This window comes from Schistocerca cancellata, chromosome 7 (assembly GCF_023864275.1).
Source record: "Schistocerca cancellata isolate TAMUIC-IGC-003103 chromosome 7, iqSchCanc2.1, whole genome shotgun sequence".
Taxonomy (NCBI): Eukaryota; Metazoa; Arthropoda; class Insecta; order Orthoptera; family Acrididae; genus Schistocerca; species Schistocerca cancellata.
The window spans coordinates 486,683,679-486,698,692 of NC_064632.1; the positions used below are offsets into that span (position 1 = coordinate 486,683,679).

Consider the following 15,014-nt stretch of genomic DNA (forward strand, 5'->3'; position numbering starts at 1 on the left):
ACTGACCCCAGGTCACAGGAGAGCCCGTAAAGCCTGGTGTCAAGAACACAGTACATGGTCACTGTAATAGTGGTCCCAGGTCATGTTCACGGACGAGTCCAGGTATAGCCTGAACAGTGATTCTCGCCAGGTTTTCATCTGGCGTGAACCAGGAACCAGATACCAACCCTTTAATGTCCTTGAAAGGGACCTGTATGGAGGTCTTGGTTTTATGGTGTGGGGTAGGATTATGATTAGTGCTTGTACACCCCTACATATCTTTGGCAGAGGAGCTGTAACAGATCAAGTGTATCGGGACGTCATTTTGCACCAGTATGTTTGCCTTTTCAGGGGTGCAGTGGGTCCCACCTTCCTCCTGATGGATGATAACGCAAGGCCCCACCTAGCTGCCATCATGGAGGAGTACCTTGAGACAGAAGATATCAGGCGAATGGAGTGGCCTGTCTGTTCTCCAGACCTAAACCCCATCGAGCAAGTCTGGGATGCTCTCGGTCGACGTGTCGCTGCAGGTCTTCAAACCCCTACGACACTTCAGGAGCTCCGACAGGCACTGGTGCAAGAATGGGAGGCTATACCCCAGCAGCTGCCCGACCACCTGATCCAGAGTATGCCAACCCGTTGTGCGGCCTGTGTACGTGTGCATGGCGATCATATCCCATATTGATGTCGGGATACATGCGCAGGAAACAGTAGCGTTTTCTATCACATGTGTTTCGAGACGGTTTTCTCAACTTATCACCAATATCGTGGACTTACAGATCTGTGTCGTGTGTGTTCCCTATGTGCCTATGCCATTAGCGCCAGTTTTGTGTAGTGTCATGTTGTGTGGCACCACATTCTGCAGTTATCCTTAATTTATGAGCACGAGTGTAGATGTGGTGGTAACTTGCAGCGAGACGCAGACGTTAGGCTAGCTACTCACCTGTGCAGCAGTGCTGCAGAGTCGAACAGGTGTTTGTAGCGCATCTCGCCCACTTGCAGCTTGCCGGGACCATTGCGAAGCAGCGTGCCCTTCACCCAGTGCGGGATGGTTCCTGTAACAAGCGGGCGCAAGTCAGCAAGACGTCACACACAACGCCAACTGCCGGCTCTTGTCTACATCTTCTCCCGCTGGTGATCCTGTACAAGGCAACTCACAGACAGCATGTTAGGCAGTCCAAATTTCCGAGATAAAATTCACTGACAGTAGGCGAAAATATCCAGTTCAAAAATGTTCAAATGTGTGTGAAATCTTATGGGACTTAACTGCTAAGGTCAGCAGTCCTTAAGCTTACGCACTACTTAACCTAAGTTATTCCAAGGACAAACACACACACCCATGCCCGAGCGAGGACTCGAACCTCCGCCGGGAACAGCCGCACAGTCCATGACTGCAGCGCCCCTGACCGCTCGGCTAATCCCGCGCGGCGAATCTTCAGTATTCAGCTGTATAATTTGTAGGGTTTTGTGCGCGACATCATCCAGCGCCTGTTGACAGCCACACCAGACCGATCCAAAAGAGAGGATCGCCGCGCTGGGACATGACTGAAAACATTTATTCGCGATGTGACAAGAATCGCTCGCAGGTCAAGGTTCTGAACCAGATGCGGCGGGGATATAAGGTTCGGTTCTTGGGGGCGGGATCGTGATGGGGAGGGGGGGGGGCGGGGGGGGGGGGCTACAGGCAGGGCAGTTTCCCAGCCGGCCGCGGCGGTCGTGCGGTTCTAGGCTCTCCAGTCTGGAGCAGCGCTGGATGTGTGTGATGTCCTTAGGTTAGTTAGGTTTAATTAGTTCTAAGTTCTAGGGGACTGATGACCACAGCAGTTGAGTCCCATAGTGCTCAGAGCCATTTGAACCATTTTGAACAGTTTCCCCCTAATTCCTTCCAAATATAACTTGCGTCACACTCACTTTTAATATGCCAGAAGTGTTTTCGATTTTAATAATGATAAAAGTGAAAAAATTTGTGTCTAAAATATAACAACAGAAAATCCAGAACGTAATAACGAAAATATTAGTGTGTGAAATCTTATGGGACCTAACTGCTAAGGTCATCAGTCACTAAGCTTACACGCTACTTAATCTAAATTATCCTAATGACAAACACACACCCATGCCCGAGGGAGGACTCGAACCTCCGCACAGTCCATGGCTACAGCGCCCCAGACCGCTCGGCTAATCCCGCGTGACGAAAACATTACGAAAATGATAGATTACTACTCACCATATAGAGGATACATTGAGTCGCAGACAGGTACCGTCACACAAGCGCAACTAAACACACACACACACACACACACACACACACACACACACACACACACACACAATCACTCACTCTGACCCCTAGGGCCGAACGGCGGACAAAGCGGTTAGTTAGTGGTCATGTGGGTGTGAGCGTTCTTTTTTTTTTAAATTTAAATTTCAGGTTTCAGTTTCGGGTCGTGCCCATTCAGCTATCTCAGTAATGGAAAGATTGTACGATAGCGTATTGAAGACGATTTTCTTATAAGTTACGCCGGCCGGTGTGGCCGAGCGGTTCTACGCACTTCAGTCTGGAACCACGCGAGCCCTACGGTCGCAGGTTCGAATTCTGCCTCAGGCATGGATGTGTGTGATGTCCTTAGGTTAGTTAGGTTTAAGTAGTTATAAGTTCTAGCGGACTGATGACCTCAGATGTTAAGTCCCATAGTGCTCAGAGCCATTTGAACCTTATACATTACAAGTATACGAACGTAAGAGCAACACTCCACTCACTCCGTGATCAGGAAAAATCTCCGAGTCGTCCCGCGTAGCTACCGAGGCGGACGTACGTGTGTGTGTGTGTGTGTGTGTGTGTGTGTGTGTGTGTGTGTGTGTGTGTGTTTTCGTACTAGAAAAGGCCTTTTGGCCAAAAGTTCAAATGTACAGCAGTCTTTATGTTGTGCCTGTCTGCGACTCAGCATCTCCTCTATATGGTAAGTAGCAATCTATGCTTTTCAGAATACTGTCTATGAAACGTTGTTTACATCAGCATTTAGTACATAGTTTTAACACAGCTTTTCAAAACCTGCGATGTAGAGAGATATTGCATTTGAAAAGCTTTTGTTCCAAAATTGGAGAAGGTGCAGTTGACCTAAGGAAATTTCATTTCGCTACTGAAAGTGGCTGAAGGTCACTAAACACTTCTGTACAGCTTTCATACAAATTCATTTCGGATGTTTCAAATGTTGTGTTATAAGAACACGAATTTGCGAGGAGGCTTGAAAAAAAGTAAGTTACACATTATTGCGGTAGGTCAAGTAATTTTTACTAAGTGCTGTGCTATGCTTCCAAGTGACAGAATTACGTGACACTGTTTTCAACATTTTCTGCAAGTCTCTGTACACAATTCCTCCACGGTAGAAATCCACTCTTTGGCCACACAGCCACTGAAAAATCGCTATGTGAACGTCCTCATGGTTGAAATATCTCTTCCCCCCCTCCCCAGCCTCAGATGTTCTTTCAGCTTGCCGAAAAGACAGAAATCGCTCGGTGCATGATCTTTCTTCCTTCCCGGTCTGCTTCATCCACGTCTGTGTGGCCTTGGTCAAATTGTTGGCACCATTACACTACAGTTGAACCCGGCATGCCATTTGATTCATACAGAGCCAAAATTTCACGGTAAGTAATTTGGAAATTTGTGGTAAGGTCTTATGGGACCAATCTGCAGAGGTCATCGGTCCATAAGTTTACGCACTACTTAATCTAACCTAGACTAACTTACGCTAAGAACGACACACACACACACACACACACACACACACACACACACACACACACACACACACACGTCCGAGGGAGGACTCGAACCTCCGACGGGGAGAGCCGCGCGGACCGTGACAAGACGCCACAGACCGCGCGGTTACCCCGCGCGTATCACGGTAAGTCTGTGTACAATTTAGACGTTATGTGCGCAACAATTGTATTGCCCCCGTTCTTCGACTTTGAAGTTGGGTTCCCATTGCCGCGCCACTGCAGTTGCACGCTGTGATGCATTTGTTCCGTTTGTAATCGTGTGCTCTTCTGAATATTTATTATATAGAGCTGAAAAAATTGAAAAAGGGAAGGCAATTCTGGGCGCACCTAACAATGCTATAAATACCAAACATGGTTCAGCTGTGGTTTCTCGTGAGCTCTGCCAATACGAACATAAATTCCACTTATTCTATAGAACGAGTTCAGACAGTTTCCACGTTTTGGAGCGACTTACTGCTTCTACTGCTGGGAAGGTACTAATTACAATAAGGTAAGCTGGTGCATGTGTTTGACTGACGTTAAAAATGCCACAACGGAAAGTTTAGTTTTAGACTCCCAGCGTCTTTTCATTTCATTAAGTGTTTTCATTCCGAGCTTCGGCGTGGGTCCGCAGCACAAGAAAAACACGAGACCGCTCTGCATTCCGCATAGCAAGCTGAAATAGCCTCGCGTGTGGCGCCTAGCTTCCAACATCGCCGCGGACAACTTCCAACATCTCTCACGTATTTTCTAGAGAATTGAAAGAGGAGTCTCTCTCCTTCCATCGTTAAAAACAATTTTGATTGCCAGCTATATTACATACGCAGTAAAGTAGGACCTAAAACGCACCAAACGTAAACTGGCAAGCAACTACGAACGTTACAAAACAAGCGCAGTGTTTTACTTTATAATAAAGTGTCACAATAACTATGGGAAATAACGAGAAGAAAACCAGTTTATTATTAAGCTGTGGTGTCAGGCTATAAGATGCAAAAAACTGTTATTAGTATTATTTTTTAGCCTAACAGTTCGTTCAAAATGAATAAGAAAGACTGCATAGCGGAGCATACATGCGAGTCCACAAAGCAGCGGTTTTTAATTTTTTGCGCGGAATGTTTTACTGAGAAACTAATTACAGATGCGGTCATGTTACCTCTCATACGACAGTGTAATGGCGTGATTTTTCAACATGACAATGCTCCTCCACGCATACTATGTGTCTCTATGAACTGTGTGATGTTGAGGTACGGCTATGGCCAGCAAGATCCCCATATCTATCTCCGATAGAACATGCGTGTTGTAATATTTCTGGCTTGGTCAGCCATCATATTAGGCTCCAAGAAGCTGTTCCCAGAGCAGTGGAAATGCAAGAGGTATCTAGATGACGAAATGTGGTGTGAGGTACCTGTGACAAATGTTAGATTCGGTACCATTCCCGTGAGAAAGACCGCCTGCATAATGCTACTGCTCTGTGATTGGCTGCTGTGTTCGGAGCAAGGGCGCCAAAACGTTAAAGTATAGTTGTAATTATTTGTTAAACTGCTCGTTGGAATGACTTCACTTTTTAATATAGATATCTCCCAACAGCTATCAATCAGTCATTTTAGAATGATTAAAAACAATTTAAATCAAAACAAAAGACGAAGCACTTCGGAAGCGTTCGGGGCACGCCTTTTCTGGTATGGCGCGAGAAGTGTTTCGGGCTGTTCGTCACTCTGGATTAGGTAGTCGAGAACAACAGACATGTCTGTCGTAGGATGTGTTCCAATTTTTATTTAAGTTCCTGTTCGTCACTCTGGATTAGGCAGTCGAGATGTACAGTCATGTTGTCTGTGGCAGGATGTGTTTGCCAGTACTCAGTATTAAAAGATTCGCTCCTGTAGTCATGAGGCACAGACACGTGCCACAAATAGTGTAAAGATACATTTTCGTAAACATTGTGTTTGATCATGTACTTAGCTGTATCAGAAGGTGTTGTGTTAAGATCATGTAGCCTTCTCGTGTGGCTATATTAAAACACGCGAGTGGCATCCCAAAGAAGTGATACATTATTTCAGAACAGAACCTCGCTAAACTTCAGTTTCCGCCTCAAGATACAGAACCTACGACCTGCGTGCTGTTTTCTGCGCTGGGGACATCAACTTGAAGACAGCAGGTTAGTGAACTATAACAGAACCTTCGTATTCCACACAGTGCAGTGGAAACAACTAGGCGCCTCACGTGTACTACATGCACAGAACAAATGTGCTCAGTGACACGTCACCTGCAGTAACGCAGAGGAGGTAAAGGAGGATGATCGTTATTAACACCAACAATGAATTTATTCTTCCTTTCTTGCCGTAGCGTGACCCTCCGTCAACGGCTGTACCGAGATGGATACAGCGGTTCCCGTCAAATCACCAGAGTTATTAAGCACCGCCGGATGTAGCCAGTACTTTGATGAGTATGCCGAGATCTTTTGATTTTGCCTTTACGATAGAGGGGACAGGAGAGATGATTGCATGAAGTGCCTGATCACCAGACTGTGCGCTAATGTCCTGGATTAAATTGCAAACCTCTCTGCAATGTCTCATGAAGTGAGGTCACGCGCCACTGTTTTTTTTTTTTTGTTTTGGTTTTAGAGCGCAAAACTGCTATGGTCATTAGCGCCCGGTCCGTGACTTAGGAAACAGTAAAAAACCGAAAATGGAAACCAGCAGCAATGGGAACGAAAGTCATAAAATTGGAGAAACTAAAAGCAGAAGGAAGGCTTAAAAATTCACTACAGAAAGGGGTTGGTTGTCCCCAAAAAAAGCTTCAAATGACTGACGTCATTTCACTGGCACTAATAAACTCGAGAACGCGATCGGCTGAGCGCGTGTCATCTGCTAAAATCGACGACATATCAGGCGACAGCTGTAGACGGGCGCGTAACGGATTAAAATAGGGGCACTCAATTAAAAGGTGTCTTATCGTCCACAGCTGAGAGCAGTGGGGACAGAGTGGGGGAGGATCGCCGTTTAAAAGATGTCGATGGCTAAAAAGACAGTGCCCTATCCGGAGTCTAGTTAAAATTACCTCCTCCCGACGACGCGTTCGGGAGGAAGAGGTCCAAGCACAAGGAAGAGCTTTCACGTCCCGCAATTTATTGTGGGGAAGTGTCGCCCAATGTGCGTGCCATAAAAGAACAACACGACGACATAAAACGCTCCGTAGATCGGCGAAGGGAATCGATTGGATAGCTGGTCGAAGAAGAGAGACTGCAGCCTTGGCTGCTATATCGGCCGCCTCATTTCCACAGACACCAACGTGTCCCGGGAGCCAGAGGAACGCCACCGAGACACCCCCCAGGTGGAGCAAGCGCAGATAGTCCTGAATCCGGTGGACCAGAGGGTGCACAGGGTAAAGAGCTTGGAGACTGAGGAGAGAGCTGAGAGAACCTGAGCAGATAACGCACTGTATCCGCTGATGGCGGCGGATGTAGTGGACAGCCTGGAGAACAGCGTAAAGCTCCGCAGTATAAACCGAACACTGGCCGGGAAGCCGAAATTGATTTGGGGTGTCGCAAACAATATAGGCACTCCCTACACCAACCGATGTTTTTGAGCCATCAGTGTAAATAAATGTGGCTTCCTTCATTTGTGCACATTGAGCAGAAAATGCCCGACGATAAACAAGTGAAGGGGTACCATCCTTGGGAAATCGACAAAGGTCACAGAGCAGGCAGATCCGGGGACGGAGCCAAGGCGGTGCTGTACCCCAAGTTGTCAAGAAGGTTTTAGGAAAGCGGAAGGAAAGAACGCGCCACTGTTGATGGTGATTTGTGCATCGGGCGGGGCTCGGCGGACCTCTTGGTGCTCTTCCGGAGGAGTGGCTCTCTGTCAGCACCAGGTTTCACCTTCTCCCTTTTCTCGTCATCTCCAATACATACATGACACTCTACTACACGTGAAACCTTCACAGCCCTCTGCACTTAACAGATACGCTTACACACACACCGCCCCACTACTTCGCGACGGAAAGGTGCCTGCGGGCGTGAAGGATAGAGAAAACTTTCCCGTTTGGTGGCTGATCCTGCCCTCGGGGGTCTCCCAGTGATTGAACCCATACGACTTTACTTTACTGGTGGACCAGTTCGGGCGTCAGCTCTGTCGCAGTGTCCAGGGTATCAAACACCACTCACAACAGTTGTGGGCCAGCTGGTCTCAGGAGAGAACTTTATGACAGCCTTCCCAATCGAATCAGTATATGCATCCAGGCCAAAGGGGTGACAACGTTATACTGATAAGTGGGTCATGCAGCCTAGTTCTTTAATACGATTTTGTAATCACTCAAATAATATCACAGACCCTCTCAACCTGTGAAGTTTCATTTAGTTTCCTCCTCCACTTCTGCGTACTTAATACTTTTTTGTAATGCAGTTTTTGTATTACTTGCAACAAGACAGAACGAGTCATACGACGCTGCTAATCTCTGAGTGCTAGGAACCTATAGCGTTACAGTAATCGGAACAGTTTGCTTCAGTGCAGCTGTCTCTCGAATGAGTTAGACCACAGAGGGCCATAAGAGTGGTGGTGGTGGTGGTTAGTGTTTAACGTCCCGTCGACAACGAGGGCATTAGAGACGAGCGCAAGCTCGGGTTAGGGAAGGATTGGGAAGGAAATCGGCCGTGCCCTTTCAAAGGAACCATCCCGGCATTTGCCTGAAACGATTTAGGGAAATCACGGAAAACCTAAATCAGGATGGCCGGAGACGGGATTGAACCGTCGTCCTCCCGAATGCGAGTCCAGTGTGCTAACCACTGCGCCACCTCGCTCGGTACCATAAGAGTAAAGGCGCTGAAAACACCTCTCTCAGTACGCTATATATGTGAAATAAATTGATGCACCCTGCCAATGATGTTCCAAATGCTCTCAATTAGGAAAAGATCCAGCGACCAGTTACGGTTTGGTAAGCACGAAGAAGCCGGCCGCTGTGGCCGAGAAGTTCTAGGCGCCTCAGTCCGGAACCACGCGGCTGCTACGGTCGCAGGTTCGATTGCTGCCTGGGGCATGGATGTGTGTACTGTCGTTAGGTTACTTAGGTTTAAGTAGTTCTAAGTCTAGGGGACTGATGACCTCAGATGTTAAGTCCCATAGTGCTTAGAGCCATTTGAACCATTCTGAACCAAGCACGAAGGCAAACAAATTCTCGCCGCGTGCGGGCGGGCATTATCTTGCTGAAGTGTGAGCCCATGAAGGGCAACAAAACAGGGCGTAGAATAGAATACCGTCGACGCACCGCTGAGCTGTAAGGGTGCCACGGATGACAAGCAAAGAGGTCCTGTTATGAAATGGAATGGCACCCGCAGACCATCACTCCTGGTTGTCCGGCTGTGTGAGCAGCAGGCAGGTGTTGATAACGCTGTCTCACACGAGTACCTATCATCTCCGCGTGCTTCACAGTGGTCACTCAACATCTGACGCTGTTGACGCTTCTTATATATCCATCAGATTCAGTAACAGCACTAAAAACGCACAGTAGTAATGTGCTCTAGTGGCCATTCTGCCTGTTGTAGAGAAATGCGACTGTAATCATTTACTTGGCCGTCGCTGGTGTGTACGTGTTCGAAGTTAAGAGTGCACTGAAATCCGATCATGTCTTCTGGGTGCCCGACTTGTTTACCGGGAAATGTATTGTGGATGTAGAATACAGCGACTGTGATGAAAAAGGTTCTCAGAAATGTCTACAGCCAGTCGCCTTTCGTGGTCACATTACTTCTTTCAAATCACCTATCAAGCAGTCATGAAATGATAAAGTTGTTAATAATAGTATTGTGGGGTCTTCTATTTTGTTGTGGAAATATAGTGGAAAGGTGCCTGGAGTATTTACATCATAAAATCATGATGTCGACTCGATGGCGCTAGTTACAGTTGGTTGATTCCGTAGCTGTAAGTGATGCCATCAAGTCAACCTAGCTATATATATCTCTTTACATAATCATTTTCATAGGCAGTAACTAGCAATTATTAATTTGGTACCGTTTTGTTGACTTCTCTTTAATGTAAATGTATGGCAATGTTGGTTGAGTTACCCCGAAGGGTGGGTTCAGACTCCTGTCGGAAAGGGTGTTTTTCCTCCACAGACACACTGGCCCCTTTCCTTGTGGATATGTGAGAGATGTGTCATATGTGTAGAGTGTAGGTGAATGTAGTGTAAGAGTGTGTGTGTGTATGTGTGTATGTGTGTGTGTGTGTGTGTGTGTGTGTGTGTGTGTGTGTGTGTGTGTCATCCGACGGACGGATCGCCATCAAGAAACAGTGTCACATGCCCTCACTTCATTAGACAGTGCAAAGAGGTTTGGAATTTAATCCAGGATATTGGCACAAGGGCTGGTGACCAGGAACTTTACACAACCACCTCTTCCCCCATTGCCGGACAAATACTGGCTGTGAAAGTTTCACCCACCATCAGAATTCGATGCGGCTTGCTTCCAGTCTGGCGCCGCCGCATAGGTGTGCGTTAGGCTGCGTTCACTGTGGAACCAACAATGGTCGTGAGACGCCGTCGCCGGAGGTCGTCCGATAACAATGGACGACAGCTTGATCATGGCACGTTCGATCTCTTTCATCAGTTTTGGGCTGGGTCGAGCAGGTTAGGTTAGGTTAGAATCTAGTCTACTAGCGAAATAGGTCAGATTTTAACTTCCAATGGCGGGATGGATATGACGCCTCTGTTCTTGGAGCCGAGTGGTACAATGCGGTTTTTGCTATTAAAAAGATTCTGAATGAGCTATATCTGTCTCTAAAGGAACGTTTCGAGTGCTGTACACCCTGTCTTCAGTTACTGGAGTTACCAGACCAGTTTTACGAAATACCCATGTATTAGGAAAATACACTCCTGGAAATGGAAAAAAGAACACATTGACACCGGTGTGTCAGACCCACCATACTTGCTCCGGACACTGCGAGAGGGCTGTACAAGCAATGATCACACGCACGGCACAGCGGACACACCAGGAACCGCGGTGTTGGCCGTCGAATGGCGCTAGCTGCGCAGCATTTGTGCACCGCCGCCGTCAGTGTCAGCCAGTTTGCCGTGGCATACGGAGCTCCATCGCAGTCTTTAACACTGGTAGCATGCCGCGACAGCATAGACGTGAACCGTATGTGCAGTTGACGGACTTTGAGCGAGGGCGTATAGTGGGCATGCGGGAGGCCGGGTGGACGTACCGCCGAATTGCTCAACACGTCGGGCGTGAGGTCTCCACAGTACATCGATGTTGTCGCCAGTGGTCGGCGGAAGGTGCACGTGCCCGTCGACCTGGGACCGGACCGCAGCGACGCACGGATGCACGCCAAGACCGTAGGATCCTACGCAGTGCCGTAGGGGACCGCACCGCCACTTCCCAGCAAATTAGGGACACTGTTGCTCCTGGGGTATCAGCGAGGACCATTCGCAACCGTCTCCATGAAGCTGGGCTACGGTCCCGCACACCGTTAGGCCGTCTTCCGCTCACGCCCCAACATCGTGCAGCCCGCCTCCAGTGGTGTCGCGACAGGCGTGAATGGAGGGACGAATGGAGACGTGTCGTCTTCAGCGATGAGAGTCGCTTCTGCCTTGGTGCCAATGATGGTCGTATGCGTGTTTGGCGCCGTGCAGGTGAGCGCCACAATCAGGACTGCATACGACCGAGGCACACAGGGCCAACACCCGGCATCATGGTGTGGGGAGCGATCTCCTACACTGGCCGTACACCACTGGTGATCGTCGAGGGGACACTGAATAGTGCACGGTATATCCAAACCGTCATCGAACCCATAGTTCTACCATTCCTAGACCGGCAAGGGAACTTGCTGTTCCAACAGGACAATGCACGTCCGCATGTATCCCGTGCCACCCAACGTGCTCTAGAAGGTGTAAGTCAACTACCCTGACCAGCAAGATCTCCGGATCTGTCCCCCATTGAGCATGTTTGGGACTGGATGAAGCGTCGTCTCACGCGGTCTGCACGTCCAGCACGAACGCTGGTCCAACTGAGGCGCCAGGTGGAAATGGCATGGCAAGCCGTTCCACAGGACTACATCCAGCATCTCTACGATCGTCTCCATGGGAGAATAGCAGCCTGCATTGCTGCGAAAGGTGGATATACACTGTACTAGTGCCGACATTGTGCATGCTCTGTTGTCTGTGTCTATGTGCCTGTGGTTCTGTCAGTGTGATCATGTGATGTATCTGACCCCAGGAATGTGTCAATAAAGTTTCCCCTTCCTGGGACAATGAATTCACGGTGTTCTTATTTCAATTTCCAGGAATGTATGTACCTGTAGTTTCAATGATACACTGCACTAAGGACTTCTCCAAAACAGGCTGGTTTATTGTGCTGCAATGGCGAGTTCGGTGTATAAAGGTTTTACCAATTAGATTACGAGCACGTTATGGTTAATTTGTGTGGTGAAAGTGGATGTTTCTATTATATGATGAATGGATAAAATTTGTATGTGAGTAGATAAGTATTGTTTAATTAATGGAAGGCAGATTTGTGGTTTCACAGCAGCTCACTTTATTCTAAAACAGGTGAATATTAATGCAATGCTGGCAGTAGATATATTTAGATAATCTGATTCTAGTACTGCAAATCTGACTGTTCTTCGAACACGTGCCCAGTGGATTTGAGAAAGGATGTAACAAGATTTCCGATAGAAATATTATTTCAGGTTCAGTGTAGCTTTTAGTATACAAAGCCACCTATATTATAGTGTCGTTTAGGGCACTTTTACGAAACGTAGCTCCAAAACTCGGTGTAGTATAAATTAAAAATTTCGTAATATTTGCGATGCAAGGGTGAAAATATTAGCTTTTAAATTAGTACTTAGTGCATCGTAAATAGCAACTTCGAAACTGCACTTTCAGGACGCGGTATAGGCCTAATCATTGGAAGGATGTAATCATCAGATATATCAATGTTCTAGTTTTACTTCTGCCAGAATTGAATCTTTAATGTGAGTATTGGATTTTTTAATAGAGCTCAAATCACACCTCTATGCAAGCTTTCGAAATCTGTTTTGCTGAATTTATCTGAAGTTGTGCAGACATAAGTCAGTTAACTTTCAATGACTGTCATTCAGCATATGTGTGAAAGAAAAACAAAGTCTAGAGTAAAATACTTTGACACCTAAAGCACTGTAAAGTGGAGAACACATACGTACACCACATTTGCAAACCACTCCATGTAACAGAATAACCAGCCTACTGACATAAAAGCGCCAGCAAGTAGTAAGAATAATTTTTGGGTGGCTAATGTCCCCCTACTACAACCCAAAAAGATACACTATGACAACTTTAATCATAAAATACACCATCTCTTTCACATGAACAAATTATATTACGAGTTTATAATTCACACCTAAAATTTATGATGAAGATATTGCCTAATAAGTTTCCAATAAACTTGCTATGTCAGTCCATAGATTCCGAACTACAAGGTGCGACAATGAAGTTTCATCATCTATCTTGCGTTTGTGTCTTTTCGATGGATTTATAAAACTTCTGTAGCATTGTTAGTTCCTTCTCCATATCTGCATTAATGCAATGTCTTCTGAAAATCTTATACAGGGCGGTCCATTGATCGCGACCGCGCCACGAAATAAGCATCAAACGAAAAAACTACAAAGAACGAAACTCGTCTAGCTTGAAGGGGGAAACCAGATGGCGCTATGGTTGGCCCGCTAGATGGCGCTGCCAGAGGTCAAACGGATATCAACTGCGGTTTTTTTATATAGGGACCCCCATTTTTTATTACATATTCGTGTTCTACGTAAGGAAATATGAATATTTTAGTTGGACCACTTTTTTCGCTTTGTGATAGATGGCGCTGTAATAGTCACAAACGTATGGCTCACAATTTTAGACGAACAGTTGGTAACAGTTAGGTTTTTTAAATTAAAATACAGAATGTAGGTACGTTTTAACATTTTATTTCGGTTGTTCCAATGTGATACATGTACCTTTGTGAACTTATTTCTGAGAACGCATGCTGTTACAGCGTGATTACCTGTTTTTTTTTTTTTGTGGTTTTAGGGCGCACAACTTCAATGGTCATTAGCGCCCTGACTACGTTAAGTATGCACCGCGAGGCACAAGTTTAAAACAACTAAAAGGGAAAACACGATAAAAGACAGACTGACAGGCATAGGATTAAAAACAGCAGCATCAAATGTCCTTAGTGAGGTTTGTCAAATGGATAAAACGAAGAACACGAGCAGCTGCTCGTGGGTCATCCGCTAAAACGGCATCTAAAGAACATGGCAGGTTAAGATCGAGACGCAGTGCGGTAAAATCCGGACACGACATTAAAATGTGGCGGACCGTCAGCAATTGCCCACAGCGGCAAAACGGCGCCGGCGCAGCCGTCAGCAGATGGCGATGGCTGAACCGGCAGTGTCCAATTCTTAACCGGGCCAAAAGTACCTCCTCCCGCCGAGAAGGGCGTGAGGAGGACGTCCAAGCCACGGGAAGAGGTTTTAAGGCCCGAAGCTTGTTGTCTGTAAGTGCAGCCCAATTGGCATGCCACAGCGATAAAATGCGCCGACAAATTACCCTGCTAAAATCGGACGAAGGGACACAACAAGAAGCTGTCCGAGGCTGGAGAACCGCAGCCTTGGCCGCGGCATCTGCAGCTTCGTTCCCAGGGATACCGACATGGCCAGGAACCCACATAAAGCTAACTGGAGAACCGACGTCCACCAGCTGCTGAAGAGAGCGTTGGATCCGGTGTACGAAAGGGTGAACCGGGTACGGATCACTGAGGCTCTGGATGGCGCTCAGGGAGTCGGAGCAGATGACATAAGCAGAATGTCAGTAGGGGGGCAGATGTAAAGAACAGCCTGGTAGAGGGCAAAGAGCTCAGCTGTGAAGACCGAACAATGGCCATGGAGCCGGTATTTGAAACTTTGTGCCCCGACAATAAAGGAACACCCGACCCCGTCATTGGTCTTAGAGCCATCTGTATAAATGAAAGTCATATTGATGAACTTCGAACGAAGTTCCAAAAAACGGGAGTGGTAGACCGAACCGGGGGTAACCTCTTTCGGGAGCGAGCTGAGGTCAAGGTGAACGCGGACCTGAGCCTGGAGCCAAGGTGGCGTGTGGCTCTCGCCCAATCGAAAGGTTGCAGGGAGTGAAAAATTAAGGTGTTGAAGGAGGCGACGAAAGCGAACTCCAGGGGGTAGCAGGGCAGAGACATACAACCCGTATTGACGGTCGAGAGAGTCGTCAAAAAGGAACGATAAGACGGATGGTCGGGCATTGACAGTAGCCGA

At 47.2% G+C, this 15,014-nt stretch overlaps 1 protein-coding gene across 2 annotated transcripts in view; it reads right to left on the minus strand.

The window, feature by feature from the left end:
* LOC126092041 (carotenoid isomerooxygenase) overlaps nt 1–15,014 on the minus strand; it is a 374,906-nt gene that overhangs the window by 52,635 nt on the left and 307,257 nt on the right. For both annotated transcript variants that reach the window (XM_049907445.1, XM_049907446.1), the window contains exon 3: nt 923–1,034. In XM_049907445.1, coding sequence (XP_049763402.1) covers nt 923–1,034 — 112 coding nt within the window. The remainder of the gene's footprint in view (nt 1–922; nt 1,035–15,014) is intronic.